This window comes from Engystomops pustulosus, chromosome 6 (genome assembly GCF_040894005.1).
Source record: "Engystomops pustulosus chromosome 6, aEngPut4.maternal, whole genome shotgun sequence".
Taxonomy (NCBI): domain Eukaryota; kingdom Metazoa; phylum Chordata; class Amphibia; order Anura; family Leptodactylidae; genus Engystomops; species Engystomops pustulosus.
Window position 1 is genome coordinate 134,497,305 of NC_092416.1, and position 25,350 is coordinate 134,522,654.

General features: G+C 42.0%; 2 protein-coding genes across 2 annotated transcripts in view; one reads left to right on the forward strand and one right to left on the reverse strand.

Annotated features, from left to right (window-relative positions):
* The window catches only part of NSF (N-ethylmaleimide sensitive factor, vesicle fusing ATPase), a 47,742-nt gene extending 45,367 nt beyond the window's left edge, over window positions 1–2,375 (forward strand). The window contains exon 21 of the mRNA XM_072111137.1: window positions 1,503–2,375. Coding sequence (XP_071967238.1) covers window positions 1,503–1,530 — 28 coding nt within the window. The 3' untranslated portion in view covers window positions 1,531–2,375. The remainder of the gene's footprint in view (window positions 1–1,502) is intronic.
* An 870-nt stretch (window positions 2,376–3,245) lies between these two features.
* Window positions 3,246–16,884, reverse strand: WNT3 (Wnt family member 3). The gene is made up of 5 exons (XM_072111138.1): window positions 16,653–16,884; window positions 9,164–9,405; window positions 7,548–7,813; window positions 5,344–5,828; window positions 3,246–3,739 (listed from the first exon to the last, which is right to left on the reverse strand). The coding sequence occupies exons 1-4, from the start codon at window positions 16,853–16,855 to the stop codon at window positions 5,349–5,351; spliced, it is 1,191 nt and encodes a 396-aa protein (XP_071967239.1). The 5' UTR covers window positions 16,856–16,884; the 3' UTR covers window positions 3,246–3,739; window positions 5,344–5,348.
* Between the last annotated feature and the right edge of the window lie 8,466 nt (window positions 16,885–25,350).

The window sequence follows — 25,350 nt, forward strand, 5'->3', positions numbered from 1 at the left end:
TGGGGGACGCTGTGGATGTTGTATATCTGGACTTCTCAAAGGCATTTGACACCGTGCCACATAAAAGGTTGGTATATAAAATGAGACTGCTGGGAATAGGAGAAAATCTGTGTATCTGGGTAAGTAATTGGCTTAGTGATAGAAAACAGAGGGTGGTCATTAATGGCACATTCTCAGATTGGGTTGATGTTACCAGTGGAGTGCCACAGGGGTCAGTATTGGGGCCACTTCTTTTTAATATTTTTATTAATGACCTTGTAGTGGGTTTACACAGTCAAGTTTCAATATTTGCAGATGATACTAAGCTGTGTAAAGTAATAAATACTGAGGTCGATAGTTTAGCATTACAGAGGGATTTGTGGAAGCTTGAGGGATGGGCAGAGAAATGGTTGATGAGGTTTAATGTAGATAAATGTAAAGTTATGCACTTGGGCCATGGAAACAAAAAGTATAATTATGTTCTAAACGGTCAATTACTTAGTAAAACTGAAGCTGAAAAGGACTTGGGCGTATTGGTGGATGGTAAACTTAATTTTAGTGACCAGAGCCAGGCGGCTGCTGCTAAAGCAAATAAAATAATGGGATGTATCAAGAGAGGAATAGATTCTCATGATAAAGACATAGTTTTGCCCTTATACAAATCCCTGGTCAGACCACACATGGAATATTGTGTACAGTTTTGGGCACCAGTGTATAAAAAGGATATAATAGAGCTGGAACGGGTGCAGAGGAGAGCAACCAGGATTATTAGGGGAATGGGGGGATTAGAATACACTGACAGATTACAAAATTTGGGATTATTCAGTTTAGAAAAAAGACGACTGAGGGGAGACCTCATTACAATGTACAAATACCTGAACGGACAGTACAAGGATCTCTCCAAAGATCTTTTTATACCTAGGCCTGTGACCAGGACAAGGGGGCATCCTCTACGCCTAGAGGAGAGGCGATTTTACCATCACCATAGACAAAGGTTCTTTACTGTAAGAGCAGTGAGACTATGGAACTCTCTGCCGCAGGAGGTTGTTATGGCGGACTCTATGTACATGTTCAAGAGAGGCCTGGATGCCTTTCTGGAGAGAAAAAATATCACGGGTTATGGGGATAAAACATTTATTTAATTCTTGAAGGTTGGACTTGATGGACTTGCGTCTCCTTCCAGCCTTATATACTATGATACTATGATACTATGAAGTCTCAGTTGAGTTGTGTTGTGGTGGATAGAAATATATATGATTGAAAAAATATTTTACAGTGTATAACTAGGTCATGATTAAGACGCACTGCGTAGAGACGCGTAGACCGGACTGGTGCTGCTAACTGCATGTGACTAGTTGCTGTTTTTATGGGAGAACTTGTGATTTAATAAAGAAGAAATTATTTTATCTCCAAACCCGAGTGATTATTGGATTGCGCTGGACAAATTTTTGAAGTTTTGGTATAACTTTTAATAGTTTAGTCTTGTGCTCCTATGGAAGTCATGTCACTTTTTTCTATTGTAGAGTTCCAGTGCGCCGTGACTATGATTAACCAGCGGATTACAAGCACTGGGGGAAAGTGTCGTCTTCATCCGAACGAGTTACATTCCACCCACCACTGGCTGTTTCTGGGAAAGTTGGATTCTAGAAGCACACCAATGACTCTCTTATTTCTGTATCACATGGGATGTGCATGTAATTCTAAACTATGCTTTGTCTAAGCCATTCAGATCTATTTTCGGTTCACCCAGCTTCTGATGAGTATGAATGCACAGGACAATGTACCATGCTGCAACCATGATGTAACCACAAAGTAACAATACTGTAACATCCTCATCGCAGATCTTGTGGCGGAGCAGCAGGCAGGCATCGCCTCTATGCTACGTCTGGTTGATGTGAATGCACAAGCTGGTGTGATTTAGCCATATTCCAGTAGCCATGTGTTTTATCCTCCTCCTGGGTACAGCTTGTAGAGTGTAGACAGCCATATCATTGTATCCCTACACAGTCTACTGATTCACTTATGTAATGTAGGGTGGTGGTAAACATTACAGATGGCTGCCCGCACAATACACAAGTAGTGTTCAGGGTTATGTTTAGTTGATGGGTAGTGTTATTTGTTGGGATATACTCATTTCTCATGCCTGGATATGCTCACAATGTGAACATGCTGTGTGGGTTTCTTTTATCCCCCACCCTTCAGTGTCTTTCCTTGTGACATGTGCTGTGGTTCTGTGGCTGCTTTACCTCTTCTTAAACCTCCAAATCTCCAGACACATGTCGTACCCTCCGTCCCACAGTATGTGTATATTTTTATTGTGGATTTTATGTTGTAATAAATGATCTGTTGGTTATTGCATCTGGACAACTATTGCAATAAAGAAATTATTTATCGGAGATTGTTCTGTTTATTTTTTAATTTCAAGCGTCCTGGGGGGATGCTGGGAGTTTGTGCTCTGAGGAGCGAAGTGTCAGCTGCTTTATTCAGTGCTTGTTCTATGGCTGGTGCAAGATGAGGAAAATTAAGGGGTAATAGAATATTCTTGATAAGAACTGATTCGGTCAAGAGGCAGACCTATGTACAATCCATTGGGAAGTGTAGGCAGCCTGTAGTGTTGCTATTTTAGAACACTTACCTTTTGGCATCTGTGGGCCACGCCATCCTCAAAGGAACCTATCAGCTAAAAAACAAGACTAGCTTTACATACTAATGAAAAACTGTCCCTAGTCCTCTTTCATTAATGCCACTGTCAAAAGCGTTGTCACACTGTGGCACATAGCGGTCCGATATCTTGCAGTGGTCCGGTGTATTCATGAGGGGGGCGTCCAGGCACTCCCCCCTCTTCTGTCTCCATACTCTTCCCATGCTAGATGCCGATGGTGACAGCAGCGTGCGCCAGGCTTGATGCTGCAGTCACAGCACCCTGGACGCCCCCCTCATGAATACACCAGACTGCTGCAAGATATGGCCAGCGAACAGACCACTAAGTGCCACAGAGTGGAGCGGTTATCGCTATGTTCTGCTACTTCAATGATTTTGACAGTGGCATTCATGCAAGAGAGGGCTAGGGACAGTTTTTCATTAGTATGAACAGGACCTAAATAATAAAGTCAATGGCACTGGGTAGTCATGGCTCTGTTTTTGGAAGTCAAAAATGAACTTTTCTAAACCTATAGAATCCCTTTTATAACCAAATTAGAAGTTTACTACAAAACCACACAAAGACGTTTTGTTCCAAATATATATTTATAATATATTATATATACTCTTAGTTATGACATATAGGATATATACATACTGTATAATAAATAAGACTTATAAAAATGATTCTGAATATAAAATTCTATGAAGCAGATGGAAAGCTTTGGAAAGTCCACTGGAAGCCTGACCTTGTCCTGTTGCAGAGATGCTGGTGACACTGCTCCGGGGAACGTTCTCCTCCCGGTATATGGAGGTAAACGGCCTAACCATGTCTCACATCAGTCCACTCCTCTACTGATCCTGATACATTTTATGTCACTAATGTCAGTTTTTCAAATATGTTCCATTGCTCATCACTTGATATCATGAACTAGGTATAACCCACAAGACCCTCCAGTGCAGAGTCCAGAGTGTGATGACATGGGACAGCAGAAAGTCTTCTTAGATACCTCCAGATTGTGTGCTCTCACCATCACAGGGATCCAGCAGGAATCTCCTAGAAACCTGGTGATTCTGGTAAAGGGCAGTATTGGTTAAAATAAACCAGATTGTGAGGTGTCTGTGGATAGAAGATAAAAGAATGAGTCCTTCATATGCAAGTATAATATCTATTGCTTTCAACAACAAATGTATAGCTGTTGGAGTGTATATTGTCTGATCTGTGGTTTGTATTAGTTTAGGAAATCCAGACTAGGTTTTATTTATGAAGTCTTCCCTGGGTCAGCATTACATTGGTACATTGCTGAAAGCTCTGTATCTTTAGGAGGCCTTTTAGTGTACTGCAATAGTTGTCGAAGTCTGTATTTATTCTAGTGTGTGTTTGGGGGTCTTGATCTATATGTGCTTCTATAGAGGTTGCAGTAGCAATTGCACATAGATGCAGTCATCAGGAGCAGGGATGAGGAGACCCGTCTAAATTTTAGAAGCTGAAAGATAGGTTTGGGTACCAAACCCAAATGCTCAATCCCATCCTTAAAGGGAACCTGTCCTCAGGAACCCTTTTTCTGTCTCCCCAGGGTTCTGATAGAGAATAGTGTACACATTGCCAGAGAGTATTTATAGTAAAACTGTCTTTCCCCAAAAAAGACAAGGTAAATCACAGTCTACCTTTCTGTATGCAGAGCCGAGTACGAAGCAATGGGGGAGGAGATATGTGGGACATGGAATCTTTTTAATTTGAAATTGATCATCACGGAGCAGATTCCCAATGATGGGGTGGGAACCACTCTTTACTGACCCCTCCCATGGGACTAGGGACACTGCTCTGCATACAGACTGGTAGACTGTGATCTAACTTGTCTTTTTTTCAGAAAAAGACAGTGTTACGGTAAGAGCTCTTTGGCAATGTGTACACTATTCTCTATGGGGGGGCATGGGGGAGTCAGAAAAAGGGCTCCTTTTGACAGGTTCCCTTTAACACCACTGCGGGTGTTACCCTATATAAATGCTGCCGGTATTTCCCCAAAGGTCCTGCATCCCTATGACGTCATGGGAGAGCGACGATCCTCGGGAAAATGCCAGCGTAAACACAGCGATCAGTGCCAGTAGACATTGTGGTTCAGGTCTTCTCATCAAGAGAAGTCATCATGGTTGGTCTGGGCCAGATGAAGAAGAAAAGGAAGTTATTACAATTTAAGAAGACTTCTCTGTTGAACAACTGTATTTATAGTATAAAATATATATGTAGCACCAATATATTCCGCATAGATGTGTCTCTACAGCATCTGATGCAGTTGGTGACAGGTGGATACTGCTGGTGTATGGGGCACAGCCCTTCGACTAGCACATTTGTAGCACTCTATCACTTCTATCAGAGGAATGTGTCTGAATACAGGAAAGGCCTTGTGCACATGTGTAAAGTGAATGTGCAGCGGACATCCAAATGGAATGGATTCTTCATGTGATGTTTCTGTGGGAGGATACTACGTATTTACCATATGGAATCCAATGAAACATGATGCAATCTATTATAAGAGTGCACAGTGTCCAGTATTGGAATTCACTTCCCAAGAAATTCCAGGCAAAGCCACAGGTGAGTATTGGCAATGTTGGAAGAAACCAGCTAAGGTTTTTCTGACCCGGTGGCATCTATTACCTGAGCTGGAAGGTTTATATGATCAGATGAACAGAGTTATTGATTGTTTTTCATGATGGCTTCCCTACCTGTGTCACTTGCAGGTGTGGACATCATAGATCCTCACACACTCCTGGCAGCTCACATAGCAGCACCAGTGGAAAACACAGTGGCATTTCTCTTTGCGTTTTTCTGTCCGGGTGTTGTGGCCCCTTCCACAGCACAACAGGTCACAGCCGTCTATCCCATGTGAAGTCACATTGCAAGAACGTCCCTGGGTTCCAAAAGAGCCAGTCTCTGGGTTGGGTTCGCAGAAGTTTGGGGAAGTTTCATAGTACACCAGGTCCCTCTCAGTGGGGGGTTTAAATAGTGAATATTTGGCCCTTAGTGTCTCCACCCATCCGCGGGACTCTCTGTGTTTTTCCACAGACATTTCGGAGGCGCTGTCATATTTATCTTTTAGATGATCACCAATGGCCCGGAAATCTGGTTGGGACCACCAGCAAGTCTTCACCTCACAGCTCCCAGAGAGACCATGGCATTTACATTTGAGATGCATGTGATCCAAGATGGTCTAAGAAGGGAAAAATACATATATGTCCAATTTTGATAATAAACATTGAAAATAGTCTTAATTTAAAGGACTACTGTTTCATTTCTACAGACCACATGCTGACCTATGTGCCTTAAAGGGGTTGGTTACTTTTCAATAAATCTGTTCCATTAGACATGTCTCTGCATGTATATGTACCCTTCTTTGCCTCCTTTGAGAGCTTCACCCTTGTAATGTGTACTCATGCTGCCCTCTGCATATATATACACAACTTGCTGTTTCTCATTCCTTCAGTCTGTCCTAATGGCATCATCCGCTTGTGCCTCTTTCTCGCACAGTTCGTCTCACTGACAGACACATGGAGAGAGGAGTAGGGAAGAAGAATGAGTCATAATCTCCTGCTGCAGCTCCTCCTATTCATCAGTGCTCAGACATGTAAACAAATTTCCACAGCGAGTTTGCAGACAGCACTAAAGTAAGTAGTAGGACTGCTGAATCACTTGATGAACATTCAGGGATTATTATTAAAGGAAACCTACCAGGAGAAAGTAGAAGTAGATCTGTTGGTAGATCCCTCCTTCCCTAATCTGTGATTTAATCATCCTGGAAACTAACCTAACTTGTTAAAGTTACGTATTTTAGTAATATGTAAATTGACTGCAGAGGTGTGTACTGGTCTGTCTGGGCACTGGTCAGTACACCCCCCAGTAGTCTCTGCAGTTTATATTTATATCATTTATAAATTATACAAGTTATATATTACTAAAATAAAGATTTTATACAAGTTAGGTTCTAGGAGGATTAAATTACAGATTAGGGCCGAGCCAGGCAGGAGGAATCTACCATCAGATGTACTTCTAATGGTCGATTCCTTGTGGAAGGCAGTAAAGGCACATGGGCAATTTATGTAAAAGAGTGGCCAACCCGTTTAAAGCTAAAACACTAAGAGTCGGGTAGAAAGTATGACTGCTGATCAGATTACAGACAGTGGCTATAGACTTAAATCTTAATATGTGATTTGATTTATAAAACATTTTTACACCATTGTCAGATGCCATGTTCCCTAATTATGCTGCAGGATTTACCATAGAAAGCTATTAGCAGGGTTGTATGGGGAGAGGGATAAGCTTTTCTTAAATATCCTTTGCTATCAGAACCTACTGATGAACCATCTTTTACTTCTCTGTGCCTCCCCAAGCTACTAAGGCAATCTAAATAATTATCAAAAATTCAGACACATTTGATAAAAATCTATCGATAATAATTTTTTAAAATAAAGAATTTTTAATATGTGAAAAAAGAAGTAAAAAAAACTATGTAATGTCTTCACCATCATAAAGGTAACGACAGGCATAATAAAAGAAAGACATCCCTTATGCTGCATGAGGGAGGAAATCCTAATTTGCTGTGTTTTATTATTTTTATCCAGCCCACAAGAGAGAACATCAATAAGTTATATGAACTCCAGAATGGCGCATTTAAAATCACACCTCACCCATAAAAAACAAGTCCTCATGGAGCTAAATTTACAGGGAAGTGAACAAATGTGGTGACAATAAATCTCCATCTCTGCAAGGGGTTATTAGTCCAAGAAGGAGTGAATCTTTGAGGCCTCAATTGATGGATGTGGATAGGTAGAGGTAGAGTGTATAGACTGTGAGATATTTCGGCGCCTCATGTAGGTTGTGTAGTTTTGATTTTCTTTTTACAGTCTAGTCTCTGTATGTGCTGGTTGCTCACCGCTCGTCCTGCCTCGTTGTTATGCCTATTCATGGCTGATCTGGCATCTAGCCGATTCTCTCTGGCGTCTGCAAACTCCCGAGACACCACGACACCATAGTCTGCGTCTTCACTGCAGCCGCCCCACTTCCAGCCCTCTCCTGATGAGCCTTTATGGTGGGAATCGCAACCACAGATGGTGGTGCTGCCTTCCGCACAGGAGCGGGTCACAGCAAAGGCCACACCGGCTGAAGCGATGGCATGAACAAAGGCCGACTCCCGAGTGGCTGGAGGAAACAAAGAATAGCAATAGGAACACACACAGACAGACATCATCCTTATAGCAGAACATTCTGCGCCCACAGGCAGCTATGACTTGTAAATATCCCTTATACATAGCATTATATATAGGAATCTATATAGAAAGGATCCCACTCTGCTTCACACTGCCCTACAATGTAATAGTCACGTACAAGAAGCTGCCATCAGAGGAACACAGTGTATTACATTACTGCATGCACACAAGAATACAGTGTATGATGGAGAGGAGGGATTAAGCCCCTTATTAAAAACGTCTCCCTCCTCTTCCCAGTGTGGCCAGTTACCTGCTGAGACGCTCAATTCCCCTTTGTGTGCTAGTGTCACAGTGTATTAGGGGTATAATGATGGACGTCTCTGGGACCTGCGTGTGACCAGACTGCCATTTCCCTGCCATTTCGTAGCAACAGGCAACTGTGTGCAGACTGTGCACTGTCCCCTGCTTGTGGAGACCCCTTTCTGTCTAGGGGGAGCAGTGAAAGGGCGTGTGAATAGTCCTGGAGTCCTGCTGGGCTCAGAGCCCCTCTCAGCCTCACAGTGGGGTGGAGGCTTAAACCCCTTTCATCCTGCACTAAGCTCATTTCACTCATTCACTTAGTGTTACTGAGCTGGGAGCCTGTGTGAGAGCAGAACCTGTACAGGCTCTTGTCATCTCTGGGAACCTGCTCATCCCCTCAGCCTCTGGCATGGCATCTCCTATATTTAGTAATGATCCACTGTAGAGTCAAGGAACAGTATTCCCTGTATGATCCACCACATTCCCTGTATGATCCACATTGCCTTGACATAACAAGTTCTTGGAATTCTAGTCATGGCAGCAGTTTTGTATATAGAAACTGTGGTATATACTAGAGATAGTACCGACTAAGGATATTAAAATGTACCCAATTTTAGCATCTGCAAAGGGTCAATAACTCCTTATCCTCCACTACTCCGCTCTGTAGTCTCCACGTTCTACAACACCACATAGAATTTACAATATAGTTCTGTACAGTACACTATAGGTACTGTCCGGGGCCCACATGAACTGAAATCTGGCCCTGGTTATGGTTAAAATTTATTGGTCTAGAATTTGAACTCATCCTTTGAGCTAGCAATGAGGCCTCCTGGATCTAGATATTGTCACCTAGAACTACTTATCAATTTTACTCAACTTCCTTGTCAGGTTATTCCATGTGATTCTAGATGTAAATATAGTTACACACTGTTCTATAGGATGCACCATCACCATGTCTACACAATGCATGGCAGTGGTTATATATTGTGGTTCTTTTAGTAACATTCATTGTCATTGACCTCAGGCATGTTGGGTGTAGTACCTTTATCAAGTACTGGTCCAAAGATAGCGAGGCTGTCATGGATAGTGGTGCAGTTCCATCTTCTGCCCCTGAATTGATGTTGGCATTCTTGGATCCCCAGTTTTACTCCCTCTGCCACACTGGGCATAATTTCCAGGTAATTCCGACAGAATCGCACTTGCTTGGGTACCAAACCTGGTATAGATCCACAAAGAATGGGCTGTGATCCAAATGAGCTGTATTGCTGCCCCAGAGCTAGGGACCTATGGTTGGAAAAGTAAAAGAAAATTAATTTTGGTCTACAAGAGGGCCATGATGTCTACTAGTATATCGCATCTCCACCACTAAATTGACCTTTATTCTTCTTACCCCCCAGTTTACATTTTGTGTTGGTTGAAAGACGAAAATTCTTTAAAAGTGTCAGATGTGGAGAGTGTTGCCCATTCATATTAAATAAAGTTCTGCCCATATTGGAATGCATCTTGATGGTATGTAGTAAGCGAGATTGAGGAAGTTAGTATTCTTATCTCATTTATGCTAATACTCGTGCCTAAAGATAACTCTCCCTGGTTCAGCTCCTTATCCTTATACGCCTTGTATCCAATACAATTGGTCTAAGACTCTTCTCGGAGAGGTATTTTATTATGAAACCACAAAAGGAACCATTTCTAACCTTCTGATAACAATGTAGCTCAGAGATTTTGAGGATTTATGTACCCCCATCCCTTTCTTAGATACTAAAAGCCGGACATACTACATGCATAAGCGATCCTCGTCTCTTGCTCCTCGGGGAGACCTCATTACAAAGGGCTTAAGACCCCCATATCCTCAATGCATCCCACCAGACAGAGCCTCGCTAGACAATACTGATCATCCTACAGCCTAATCCTCAAACAATAAAAAGGATTAGGATGCCCCGGATATTACCTATTGGTAACCCATCCTACTTGTTACAGCTGGGGTAATCTAACTTTCCATTTACCATGGTGAAGTAGCTGAGCCTCATAAATTACCTGTATATTCGAGATATTGATGAGAAAAACACACTAGAACTTATTTGCAACATAGACTCTTCTATCCACATAGACAACAACTTTCCCCAGTAATACAGTGGAAAGTCTATCAGTCCTGTCCACATCGCTCAAAGAGATTGATACGGCATGAATAGGGGAGTAGATTCTTACTTGGTGTATAGTGTGATTGATGTTAGCGTAATTTACCCAATGTTTGTAAAATGGTAATACTTGCTAAAATTGACCTAAGAATTTAAAGGGGTTGTCCACTTTCAGCAAATAACTGATATGGTGTTATGGAAAGTTATACAGTTTTCCAATGTACTTTCTGTATCAATTCCGCATGGTTTTATAGATCTCTGCTTGCTGTACATCTATAGAAGTTTCTATGTTTACCCCTAGTGGATAGAAATCTGTGCAAGGCGTTAGTATCATTGAAAGTAATCAGAACCGTGTGATATAATGAGCTGTGCACCTGCATGTCCACCACCTCACCATGGACAGAATCTATATTGGAAAATGTAGAACTTTTCGTTACAATATCAATTATTTGCTCAAAGAGGCAAATTTGTAACTATTTGAAATCTCTGATTTTACAGTGAGAAGGATTACTTATAAGTATAGAACCTTCACGACAGTTAATAATTATCTAAAGCAAGTTCATCCCTGTGCAACGCACAGAGAAATAATCTCATATTTTACAGATCTCAACTAGCAGGTTAAATGTTCAAGTTCATGACCAAACGGCATAAGTTTGCATCTTAACAAGTTAAAAGACTTCTATACCAATATCACTCTTGGACACACAAGTCCCATCTCCAACCATTTTTGAGATTTTACACGTGAGAAGGGTAGGAGACACCTAGCCTTGTGTATTTACTATAGCTGAAATCTCTAGCTAGTCATTCCTTAAAATCTTAGTAGTTCCGGCACTCTTTGCATTGCCAGAAAGGAATATTAAGACTGTCGTGCAAAATTCCAGTCTTTATATATTCCTCCCATTGGGGGCAATTCATTAAGACTGAAGTTTTGATCACCAGTTTTAAAATCTCCTCCGCTGGTGATCATGCGCCCTTATCCACTAAGAGGCTCTGGACTTTTATTGGATACGGATGTAGTACTCTGCCAATTCCGACTTGTAAACTAGATTGTAACTGGCTGAATTTTCCGGCATAGACTTTAGTACATGTGACGGGCCGGGCGTTCACACCAGAAAACTAGTCGAGAAGGCATAATCAATCTGCCTCATTGAGTCAACCATGATCTCTTCTGTATCCTAAAATATTCTAGAGTCAAATATGAAGCTATTTATCAAACAGCTACAGCTTGGTAGAAGAGTCATGCAACAGGATAAGGATTCCAAGAAAATCAGAAAATACACAAAAGAAAAGCAAAAAAAGAAAACAATGAGGGTGTTGAAAAAGCCCATTTAAAGTGAATGCCACAACCGAACCCCTAATTGGACTTTAATAGAGCTGTATATAATGAATTGCCATAAATGAATTGAGCTGAAGCAACATTGTAAAGGAGAGTGGGGAAAAATTCTTCCAGTTCCATGTTAGAGACTGATCATTATTGCTTTCAAAGGTGGATCTACAAGCTTCTGGTTCATGGGGTACTTAGTTTTTCACATATGGCTTTGCAGTTGTGGCTTCATTTCTAAATTATTGTATCAGTAGAGCATAAACCATTGGCCCCACTTCACTGCAACTATAACCTCAATCCCCAGGATGTCACTAGGGGGGAAGGAGCTATTAAGACCCCAAAGTTATGACCCCTTCAACCCCCTGAGATTTGGCATGGATGCCATGGGCTGCAGATGGTTTCTTCCTAGTATATCATGGAGCTAAATATTCTGTATTCCTACTTTTGTCATAGTCGGTGTCTCCTTTCCATTCGCAAGCAATGAACAATGTTTTGCACCTGGCGTTTCTTCCACTGCTCCTCTTCTATAAAACTAGGGGTCAAGGGCACCCGTCTATCACCTCCCTCCAGAACACCTGCACATTATGACCTGACCCTATTACATGAATGATGTCAGCATCCGCCTCCAGGCATTTATGCTCTACTGATCATTAGTATGAAGTTCAGGAACCACCTGATATTTCTTCTTTTCACAGCTACAGATTAGGGTATCGGGGTGCCCTGCACCCATGCTGAACTCCGAACCCGCACAAAATAGGGGTAGGGTACCCCAATACTCACTTTTCCCTGCCCCGCTGAAGCTGCCATAATTTTCTTTAGTCCTGTGTACGGCGGCTGAATGCACCGGCTCTGAGCCGGCGCATACAGGTGCCGTACACTGGACTAAAGAAGATGATGGCTGCAGATTTAGGGGCGTGAAAAGGTATTATCTGTTTTTATTGGCTGCTATGGAGGGCACTCTGGCTATTATAGGTGGCACTCTGGCTATTATGGAGCCTACTCTGGCTGCTAAGGGAAGCTCTATGGCTGTTATGAGGGAACTCTGGCTACCATGGGGGGAAGTCTTGCTGCTATGGGGGGCACTCTGGCTGCTATGGGGGGCACTCTGGCTGCTATGGAGGGTACTCTGGCTGCTATGAGGGTACTCTGGCTGCTATGAGAGGACTCTGGTTTCTATGGCTGCTCTGTGAACCACTCTGACTACTATGGGGGACACTCTGGCTGCTCTGTGGGGCACTCTGGCTACTATGGGGGGCACTCTGACTATTGGCTACTGTGTGGCGACACACTTGCTATGATGGTAATTTAACTATATGTTCAGTATTGTGGTAGCCCTCAAATTGCTAATTGTAATACTAAACAGCTTGAGTAGATATACATTGATACAGCAATAAAATGACATTCAACCTTTTTAAGGAAACCACAGGGCTGATGTGGCCCCAGGGAAAATGAGTTTGACACCCCTGGTATAGACAGATAGAGCTTTTATCAAACAATGTGTAACATGTAATTCTGTAGTTCTCATCCTGGAGAGCCATCCTTGCTACCACAGGCTAACAGTCTATCATAAACTATAGGAGGGAGCTGTCCATTGGAAGAATGGGGTTCAGAATGTATAGGAGTGGACACACTAGTGATAGGTATAGAGTAGGTGATGTAGAAATTGGGGTAAATACATTACTAGTCTTTAGGAGCGGAGCGTTAGCCAACGAAATACAATATACAAAAATACAGATTTAGAATGTAAATCCAGATATAAAAGAGAGATTTGCTAAGTGTATCTTTTGAAAAGTTGCAAATTTAGGTGCAAGTTCACTTTAGTCCTCCATTGCGCCCAAAGAGTTCTAAATCCCTCCCAAAAAACTAGAGTAAGTAGCTCGCCTAATGATAAATCTGCCCATGTTGCTCTATAAAATTCTGGCTAAATGTAGGAAACTCCGTACCACCAGAACAGTTCCTCCTGCTCAACAACATGCTGCCTGCAGATAGGACACTGTGTACATCCTGATCAGCTCCTCCTGCTCTACAACATGCTGCCTGCAGATAGGACACTGTGTACAACCTGATCAGCTCCTCCTGCTCTACAACATGCTGCCTGCAGATAGGACACTGTGTACAACCTGATCAGCTCCTCCTGCTCTACAACATGCTGCCTGCAGATAGGACACTGTGTACACCCTGATCAGCTCCTCCTGCTCTACAACATGTTGCCTGCAGATAGGACACTGTGTACACCCTGATCAGCTCCTCCTGCTCTACAACATGTTGCCTGCAGATAGGACACTGTGGACATCCTGATCAGCTACTCTTGTTTTACAGCAAGCTGCTATCAGATAGTACACCGTGTAAAAATCGCTGAGCTCCAACTGCTCTATAACATGCTACCTTCAGATAGAACACTGTACAATGTGCTGAGCTTGTCCTGCTCTATTACATGCTATCTGAATATAGGACACTGTACTCAGCTCAGCTCCTCCTGCTCTATAACATGCTGCTTTCACATAGTACACTATGTACAATATGCTCAGCTATAACATAGCACCACCAGACCTCATGTACAATATTATTGGTTTCCTGTAACGGAACAAATCCCAAAAGCTTGTCCTTGATTTTTATAGGATTCCAGCTGATATGAGTGTAGCATTATTCAACAGCAATTATGATGAAGTTTAGATAATGCCACTGTTATAGTCTGAAAATTGCTTCAAAAGCCACATTTTGATTTGGAACCAGTATTGGCTTTAATGGTGCTACCATTTTTATTTTGCAGTAATACCGCAGTTAATACCATTTTTACTTTTACTAGGAATATACTGTATGCAACATAAAATAATAATTATTCTCAAATTATGGTTCATTTATTCCTTAATTTTGAAACTATTCCAAAAGTGGAAATAGATTTGACTTTTTGTGTTGTTTTTCTTTTTTGTATATAATTACAGACACATTTTCTGTCTTTTAAAAAGTTGTAAACCTTAGTTCTGTGACTATTTTTCCATCACTTTCCAAAAAAGTGGTATGTGTGGTGAGGCCACGGAAGAATCCGGAGTTAGAAACATATATGTAGATTTCTGGTGTAGCATGCACTGCTAGGTAATCCAAGACATCAAGGGGGTATAGAAAACAACCCAAAAATGTTTAAGATCAGGTGGCCATAGAGATGTATTGCAGGAGCATGGGTGGAATTTTTAAAATTTTATTTTCATCCAATATACATATATCATTTTGATACATAGGTTGCTTCCCAATGCATCATAATGGACCTTTAGCGAACGTTCACTGATAATCTAAAGGAACCCCAGTTTTAGAACTAACTAGAAAGCTAAAGGTTAAGACCCAGCAGCTCTGTCACCTTAAAGGGCCCTAGATGATCATGTGATCAGCTTGGTCCAATAGAGGCAGTGACACTGCTGGGTCCCCAATAGTCTCTGATAGCTGCTGCCCCAACTGAGCAACATGTATTTCCAATGCTTGATAGTTACATAGTTATAGTTATATAACTTATAGTTTGTACAGTTGAAAAAATACATATGTCCATCAAGGTTTACGCTCTATATTTCCCTGCATGCTGCTGTTTCCTATGGAAAGGGGAGGGGGGAGCAGTGCTCACCCCTCCTCCTCTCCAGTGCGCTACGGCCGGGCGAGCATATACGTGTGTGTGAATGTAGCCATAAGTCTATAAAAGTCTTCAACCCCTGTATAGGAGCAAAAAGTTTTGCATTCATTGACAGCAGAAACCTCGTGGTGGTAAGAAAGGGAAACAATAAGCATATTAGGCTGTGTTCACACTAGCTCAAGAAGTTTTTTTGTATGTTTAAAATAAATAAATTGCTACTGTTTTGTGAGATTTTTCTGTGTATAAAAGTGTAGTCTGTGCTTTCTGTATAGTTGTAGAGTAAAAAAACAATCATACAAATGTGTGACAAAGCAAAAAGGGACATTGGTTATGTTGATAGGTTTGGAGTAGTTGCTGGAGGCTTTTTGGGAGTAGAGATGCAATGTGAACGGAGCCTGAGGAAGTTACAGAACAATTATTGAGATTTTTCTACATAAATCTAGAAGACCTCTTTAGCTTTATTTTGTGACGTAATGACAATAAAGTCCCGGCAGACTCGTCATATTTACAGCACAGCGCATGGTGCAGGGCTATGAACGTATTTCACTGTGCTATAACATGTAATATTAATGAAAGGTAATAATGAGGTATTACTACATGCGTTCAACACCCACATATGACTCTGAAGTGGGGGCGAAAAAACACATTCGCTCTTATATACATTATATATATTCTTATACATACCATGCAATAGCTACATACCTACCAAATACTAATTATATATATATATATATATATATATATATATACATACACACACACACACATATATATATATATATCAGATTCTCCTCTAACTACACAATCGGCGTCTCTGCTTTATAGAGTTTTGCATCAGGCTTTATCCACAAAATGCATAAAATGTGTGAACTCAATCCCTTAACAACAAAGCCCAGCTGAATTACTATGGGCCATGGTTTTCTACCTCTAGGTTTACAAAAGTCTTGGACATTCAACATTGTTTACAGATACATGAGAAAACTATAGTTATTTATAAGTCATTTATGGCAATAATTTAGATTCTAAGATCACTACATTCGTAACGCTGTCATCGCTACAACCTGTAACATGGTCACAAGGACCTATAAAAGCTTCTCCAGCTCCAAGGAAAATAGGAAATATTCTGTTTTTATAAAGAACAGCCCCCAATTTTTACAGACTGTTCTGGAACAAGTGAATGGCTGGTAACATGGCTGCTCAGATTTATGGCTATTACACGGAATCGGATTTAGTTACTAACATATTAAATAAAGGGTAGATGTAGCAGACGCTGAAAGTGTCACTGATCTGCCATGATGTTACGCTCCCAATAATACAAGAGGTCTTTCTCCAGTCACACATAAAACTATTGACAATGTATTGTGATATGATGAGTTGAGTTACATGACAAAGTAGCTGAAAATAGCAGGTTACAGATAAAAATGTCAGTAAATAAAGGAAGACAATGAGCTCTTACCACCAAATAGGGTAACCTGCCAGCACGGGGGCAGCTGAGAAGAGCCAGAGGAAGTGCAAAGTATGGAGCCTGTCCATGGGGGGAATAATGGAGGTGATGGGGAAGTCAGGAGACCTTGGTGGGAAAGTGAGGAGCATCCCATGGGAAGCTGGGTTTGTCCTCTTGCTGAATGCCTGTTTAGGGGGACAAGAGGTGCTGGGCATTATATACTCTGCCCCCTGATACTGACAAGGAGAGAAAAGCAGGATGTCATCAGACAACCAATCCCAGAGCCATGAGACAAGGTATGAGAATCCTCCCTAAATTGAGCTGCCCCCTCCCCAGCAGGACTCATCTATGCAGCCTCCTACTCATCATCTATGATCTGGGAGTGTGTAGCATCCTACTGGTGATGTGCACTAGTGATGCTCACAGCTATAGTACATGCACATCCCTGGGATGCCATTGGTTATTGCCTACAGCTTCACATACAGTACCAGCACAGCACCAGACCTGTGACTCTAAGGAGTCTGCTGAGACTTGTAGTGTGCCATGATGTTAGTCTTTCTCCTGAAAATAAAGAACTTCACAACATTCTTATAACTAACAACATTCTAACATACTAATAGTTTTCTTCTAAGATATCTGCTAGCTGCCATTGAATTGAAACCTAGACCAAAATTTATTTTCAGAGATTGGAAAATCTGTCACCCTTATGTCCTGCTCACTCCGTGAGATTACATGACCCCGCTGAAGAACACAGATCCTCGAAATTTTTAGATAAAAAAGCAATAAATATTATTCCATATGACTGTTTGTACTCTGTAATGTAATATTATATTTGTATATGTCCCCTATGATTTGTAAGGCTCTGCAGAATTTGATGGATAAATAAAGATTATTAATAAATAAATTTAATATCACCAAAGTAATAATCATAGATTGTAAGAACATGGGAGCAGGGCCCTCACCTCTGTTGTTTCGTATGCCCATTTTATTGCTCTGCAATGTCTTAATGTGTTTGTCTGTAAAATACATATTTGCTGCGCTGCTGATTTTGTAAGTTTTCTCACCTACAAAGAAGGGAGAGGTCTGTCATTTTGTATGATTTTTAATTGATGAATTTGTATCTCATTGCATGAAATAAGAATTTGATCACCAAAACATAAGCAAGACAATTCTGTCTCTCTCAGACCTGTGAGGCTGTTACCCCGATCACAGACTGGGGCACATTTACTAAGGTCCATGCGCCAGTTTTCTGTCAGACTTTGCACATTCTTTTATGTGCAAACAGCTTGTACAGGTATTTAAATGTGTTGCAGCTGCACTATTCTTCACACGACACAAACCTTGTCACTGAAGGCTGCGTTTCGGTGCTCAGTTGGACCGTGTGTAGAGGGCGTCAGATTCAGGATTTCTGGTGCTCGTTCTTCATGAATCTGGTGCCCCCTGCACTACTCTAACTGAGTACATCAACTTTTTTTGGTGCACCTTTAACATAGGGAGTGCAACACACACCTGTCGGACTCTGCATGATAAATGTGTCGCACGCCCTATGTTAAAGGTGCACCAAAAAAAGTTGATGCACTCAGTTAGAGTAGTGCAGGGGGCGCCAGATTCATGAAGAACGGGCGTGACAAATCCTGAATCCGGCGCCCTCTGCACACTATACTGCGCACTACACTACCTCTGTGCACTGTTTTTAGTAAATGTGCCCCAATGTGTTACACAGTTTAAAAACACAATAGAAACACCATGTGTAAACGTAGCTTTGTTTTTTCTCTAAGAAGCTCCTCCAGCTACTGACATGTGTCCACACGCTCTCTGTCAATGACACTGCAACTTCTCCATTATGGACACAACCAAAGAGCTGCCTGAGGACACCAGGGACAAAACTGTAAACTTGCAGAAGGATGAGATGGGCAACAGGACAATAGGCCGCAGCTTGGTGAGAACTATTGGCACAATCATTAGATAATGGAAGAAACACTAGATGACGTCAATCTTCCTTGGTCAGCTCCATACAAGATCTCACCTCGTGGGGTAAGGAGGATCCTGAGAAAGGTCAGGGATCAGTCCAGAACTACACAGGAGAACCTGATCAATGACCTGACAAGAGGAGGGACCACAGTCTCAAAATCTCTGCTGCAGTGTGTGGAAACTTGGTCAAGAACTACAGGAAACAGAAATACTGATCTCTTTAATTGAAAACAAAGGTTTCTTAACTTCTATTTCTCTATTGCAGGGATGTACAACCTGCAGCCCCCATTGCAGCCCGCTTCTGCTGTAATGGAAGTGCTTACTGGTGCAGGTTCCTCTCCTGCTCCAGTGCCACTCTGGGTCCTGATGTTGGTGAATAAAACCAGCCTCAGTAGAGAGCAGAGCAGAGCAGCAGCTGCATTCTACACAAAGGGGAGAAGAGGAGCCAAAAGAAGGTAAGTATTAGTATATTTATTTATTTTTTAACTCAGGAGGTCTCCAGCAATATTGGTGGGGCTGTATAGAGGGAAGTCTCCAATAATATTAGGGAGTGTTCTGGGGGTTCTCCAGTATCATTAGGGAACACTTGGGATTGCCTGTGGTGCTTTAGGTGGCTTCCAGTATTATTATGCAGCTCTGGGTTCCATTTTTTATTACAGTCTGCTCTGGGGTCTCCAGTATTTCTCTGCTCTTTATAATTAATCCCTTTTCTCTGCACCGCTTTTCCCCATTAATGACCAGCAGGGGCGTAACGATCGAGGTCGAAGGGGTCGTGACTGAGACCGGGCCCATTGCCAGTCAGAGGCCCGCACCTGACCCCTGCGCTGATAACTCGGCGCAGCACAGCAGGCAGATGTTTTAAATTGTGAGAGCCACGGGCCTTCCCGTTACAACGCACGGACTGTTCTGCTTCTGGTCCGTGCACTGGATCCGGGGGGGACTGGAGCTGTCATAATTCAAAATAAGAACAGACCCCCTCGCCCACCGTCCCAACCACCTCATCGGCCATCCCCACGCACCTCATCCATCGATGCCGACGCAGGCTTAGTGACGAGTCTGCCTGCGTCGGGTCTGCTGAGGTCTATGACCCGGCACCTGACCTAACAAATACGTCATCAGCCGTCGCCTGATCCCCAGATGAAAGAAGGCGCAAAGAGGAGCGGAATAAGGTAAGAATTATATTTTTTATTTTGCCTAAATATATGGGCCCTGTTTCTATTTGGGGGTGGGGGGGGGGGGGTCATAGGTGAAAGTTAGGAAATGGCTTTTTGGGGGGATATTAACAATGGGGGACATTTATTATGGCTACTGGTGGGGGGGCATTTATTATGGCTACTGGTGGGGGGGGACATTAATTATGGCTACTGGTGGGGGGGGGACATTAATTATAGCTATTGGTGGGGGGGGCATTGATTACGGCGGGTGGGGGGGTGTTGGGAATTTTGCCCTGGTGCCCAGAGGACTCTAGTTACGCCATTGATGACCAGGCTATTTTTTTGTTATCAATGCTATTACATTTTTCTTTTTCTGTCACAATAGCTGTATGGGGTCCTGTTTGTTTACTAGCACAATTTTGGGTTTCATATATCTTTTTGGGGAACTTTGATGAACCCTTTCTGTGCAGTACATTTTAAAAAGTATGCAAAGCTGACGTTTTTTCTAATACATATTTTCTACCTTTATCGTTGATCCGATACCAAATTTATTGTTTTTTTTTTTTTTTTAATAACCTTCCTTTACATAATGAAATACTTATGGAGAAAGAAAAAACTTTTTACAACACCACCTTCCAAGTGCCTCATAAATAGTTAATAAAAGCAGCACTTGGGTCCATCACTGGAACCCAGGCTGCTGTGCAACACCATTGGCACCCTGCAATTGCAGCTGCGGGGTGGTTATGGGTCCATGTTTGACCCCAGGTCTAAGGGAATAAACAATCGAGTTTGGAGCTTTTTCCTATCCTGGATGTTAGTTCCGGGGCGTTGCTGTGATAACATAGCACAGCCCCAGCACCAGCCGGGATGGTAGGTTCTGCAATCTTCTTATACAGCACTTTAGAAAGGCATTGCTTCAGAAGAAATACCTTTAATGGTCGCAGTAAAAAGCAGCACCAGCCCTGGCAGGTCTCCATGTTTATTGTCAGCTTTGGGGTTTACAGATTGTGTCTGCTCTGAGGTCTGAATTATTATTGTTTGTTTTCTCTGGGGTCCCTACTATTCATTTTCTTGTTTTGTCGCTGAATCTATTGGCTAGTGTACACTATTATTTGCTGCCTAGTCTGTATTGATTATTGTCTGAATGCAGTATTTGGTTGCTGGGGTGGTATTTATTATTCTGTGGTATTTATAATTTTTGAGGTGGCTTTATGTGTTGTAATGTGGTTGTTGAAGCATCTAGGGCAGCGATGGCGATGCCCAAACTACAACCAAGACCCAATTATTTATCGCAAAGTGCCAACACAGAAATTTAATTTGTGATTTATACTCCCTTCTCTGTCACAGCTTTCATTGATACCGGCACCCTGAGGACACCAATAAAGCAGAAAATAGAAGAAATTTGGATGATCATTGTAGCTTCCCTCCAGGGTCCCATAAACAGAAATAATTGTCAGGGCAGGAGCAGGAGCTACAATGATAATTCAGAACTGTCCACACCTTCCCACCCCTCCAGTAGTCCCAGGTAGTCCTGTCACTTTAAAATAGCTCTGTGCACAGCAAGTCCTGGGCTGTCTGGGACTGCAGGAAGATACCGGGAGTCATCTCTGGTGATGGCCTGGGTGACCACTAGAAGGGCTCCGAGTGCCACAGGTTAGCCACCACTGATCTAGGGTGCTGGTTACTGGTGTGAACCCTTGAGGTTGAGTGGTATGGCAATGCAGACCAAAAATGGCTTTAAACCCCAGTTCTATTATATAAAATACTTATTTCATGCAATAAAATACAATGCCATGTCAGACAGTAACTTCTCGCTCAGATGTGGCGTGTACCAATGATAAAAATTACAGAGATACAGAATACTTGTAAACCCCTGTATAGCCCCATGATTTATAAAGTGTTGTGGAATATGATAACTCTATAAATAAAGATTTATTCTTCTAATTTATTTTTGTTTGATTATATATTGGGGTAAAGGAATACAGTAGAGAATTAAAAAACTGTGTTTGAATAATTCCTTAGCACCTTACCGATGCGCACCAAAGTAGCACGACGCGTGTCGGGCTCTGGTGCATGGAGAGGGTTCACGGGCTGAGCCCTCTCCATATCCAGTAAGTCTTTGCTCCATATTACTAGCACCGATCGCGGGAGCTATGTCGTCGATAGCCGCTGGCAACGCTGCCGGTGGGCGCCGCCATCTTGCAGAGGAACGGCGCTCCCTGTGACGTCATCCCTAAGTACCTTAGGGAGTCTGAAAAATAGTATAAAATTTTTTTTAAAAATTATAATAAAAAAAACTAAAAATTCAAATCACCCCCCTTTTCCTAGAACTGATATAAATATAAATAAACAGTAAAAATCGTAAACACATTAGGTATCGCCGCGTCCGAAAATGCCCGATCTATCAAAATATAATAACCTTTTTTTCACTGCATTTAACCCCGTCGAAAATGCCACTTTTTTGCCATTTTAAAAAATATTAAAAATTCTACAAAAAGTGATCAAAAGGTCGTACAGTCCTAAAAATGGCAGCATTGAAAATGTCATAAAAAGTCGCAAGAAATGACACCACTCATAGCTCCATACATCAAAGTATGAAAAAGTTATTAACGCCAGAAAATAAAAAACATTTTTTTTTACAGGAAGTTTTTGTTTTTGTAAATGTATGAAAACATTATAAAACCTATACAAATTTGTTATCCTCGTAATCGTACCGACCCAAAGAATAAAGTAGACATGTCATTGGGGCCCACAGTGAAAGCCGTAAAATCCAAGCACACAAGAAAACGCCGCAAATGTGTTTTTTCACCATTTTCACTGTATTTTTTCCCCGCTTTCCAGTACACGACATGGAAAATTAAATACCATAACTATGAAGTGCAATTTGTTTTGCAGAAAACAAACCCTCACCCAGCTCTTTACCTGGAAAAATAAAAAAATTATAGATTTTTGAAGGTGGAGAGTGAAAAATGGAAGTGAAAAAGCTTAAAAAGGGCCTGGTCATTAAGGGGTTAAGGGGGTTTTTAGGACTTATATTTTGCATACCTTATCTGTATCAAATCAAATAATTATGTGGTATCTGCAGTCACAATCTGTTCAATCAGCTGATCGGTGGGAGACCCCAGTAAGTGGGACCCGACTTTTCTGATACTGATATAAACATCCTGGATCAGGACTGTAAATGAAGGGCATTTTGGCTGTCTACCGTCACCACTAGGAGGAGCCTGTGTAATATTTGGGTGTTATACCCTTTCAGGGCCTCTCCTAGTGGCCGCTGTAGGTATATGATTAAAGATTGATATTTTGACATAGAATTGTTAGGAATAAAGCACTTCCCTCTCCTTGTCACTTACAGTAAGACATCTTGTGGATAATGGGTGCGGCAGAGTGTATTACAGATATTAACACATCCTCAGTGTGAAGACCACCTATAGTAAATGTTAAGAGACACCCCCCCTCCCTCCCAATTTAAATCCAATACTTGCTGTGGGCTACTGAAAGTGTCACACTCTGCAGTTTATTGTGACCCCTATTCACGCAATGGGTTTGGGCCATATTTAGGACATTTGTGAAATTAAAGCATTCCCTTAAGCCCAAGTGAAAACCCCCCTGCTGGGTGCGTCTCCTGGGAGACCCCAAACTGCAGGACAACCAGCCAGGGGCTCAATACAGACCCAAGAATTAGGAAGGGGGGAGGTGTCTGATTAACCCCTGGAAAGATTGATGGCTCATAGCAAGTAACAGACAAGCACCTAACATACACGGATGGCTGCCATTTTTCTCCCAACTGGTAATATATGTAGATCCATCTGTTGGGTCTATTGAGTAGTTATTCAGTACGGAGCTATGCGACCTGTAGTAGACAATTTGTAAAGCAGAATCAATAATAATAACTGTTGGGTTACACTACAGTAATAAATGTGATGTGACTGACAGCTTTTATTAATACATATCCTTCATACAGTTTTCACAGTGTAAAAGCCTGCAGTTTTCAGAAGAATATTCCATGCATATAAAGATCATTGGTGTTTTTTTCTTCCAATATGAATAACTATTATTTAGTGCTCTGGAATGTAAGGGAGAATCTCCTTTACATTGCTATACCTGAAGAGTGATAGAACACTGCCATCTGGTGGAAGAAAATGGAGTTACATACCATTAGATTGAATAAACGTTATAGGGAACCTGTCATCAGAAATTGGAATAAACAACTACCAGTATGTTGTCTAGCAGCTTTACACCTTCCAGATCATGTTTCTTTCATGGCCCAGCTTGGTTCCATCATTCACCAAATCAAGTTTGAAGTGCTATGTATATTGGTTGTATAATGTTAAGGAGGCATAATTAAACACAGAAGTCAAACTCAGAACACCTCCTCCCCTGCGCTTGATATGATGCATAAGACTTTTGGAGATCTGGTTAGTGATTTTTTTGGGTGCAGGACCATCAATTACAATGAATGCGGTGTTCTGAGAAAGAGCTTGAATACAGTGTTAAAATCTCCGCCTCCTTGACTTTTTACAACCAATTTATACTCAATTCAAAGTATATTTTCTCTATGATAACACCACATGATGCCACCTCCATTTTCTGGTCCATGAAAGAACCCTGATCTAGAAGGTATTCAGCTGCTTGACAACAATAAATGGTTTATTAGGTAAATGTCTGCTGACAGGTTCCCTTTTTAAAACTCTGATTCCCGTTTGTGATTCTCGTTTTTTCCCACTCAGCAGGTGCTCATGTAGCCAACTGACTTCCACAGTAGGTACTACATAGGCTAAGCCCTTGTATGTCATTGGCTACTTTACAACTAATGTGAAAATATTTTTTATGGAGTTAATGCCATACTAGATGTTTTATTTTCCATTAGAATTGGAATGCAGTATCAAAAAATTGTGCTAATAAACAAATGGAGGAATCAGAGGCCTGTACCCCAGTGCCCCCACCACTTCACTAAATGCAATCCGGTTCCAATCACGCTGAACCTGTAGCATCCAGACATCTGGGGCTGAAACCGACCCTAATGCGGTAAACCAGGGTGCTGACAGTCCTCTCTCTTCTGCTGATCCATTGTGCTTTGAAACTCATGTGTTGAGCGGCTCATGTGAACACTCTGTGTGCTCGGCCCGTGTGAATACTGTGAAGCCAAGGTGGGTTCCAATAATTGTCTCCCCTTTGTTTTGAGGAGAGATAACTATTGTGTCCAGCGGGTGGCAGTATCCCTCAGCAATGCTATTTCCTGCCAGGATCAGTGACACATGACAACATAGAGGAGATGGAGAGGAGGAGATCTCCAAGCTTTCCCCATGGAGGGGCTGCTCCCCTGCAGGTCAGTGACTGGAGGGTTCGTTGGGAAGGGGTCATAGAGTCCTAGCAGCTGCCTCCCCCAAATACCTACACCATACAGGTAGCTGTATTATGCACCTACATTGCCCCTGCCACCCACTATCTCCCACCTAACCCCTAGAACACCTCCTGTACCCCCCTTGTTTTCATGCCAAATCATCCCTCCCAGTCAGCCCCAGCCCAGCTACTGTCTTTTTCTGTCTACTCCCTCCATTGAAACATCTTTTTTGATTGTCCAC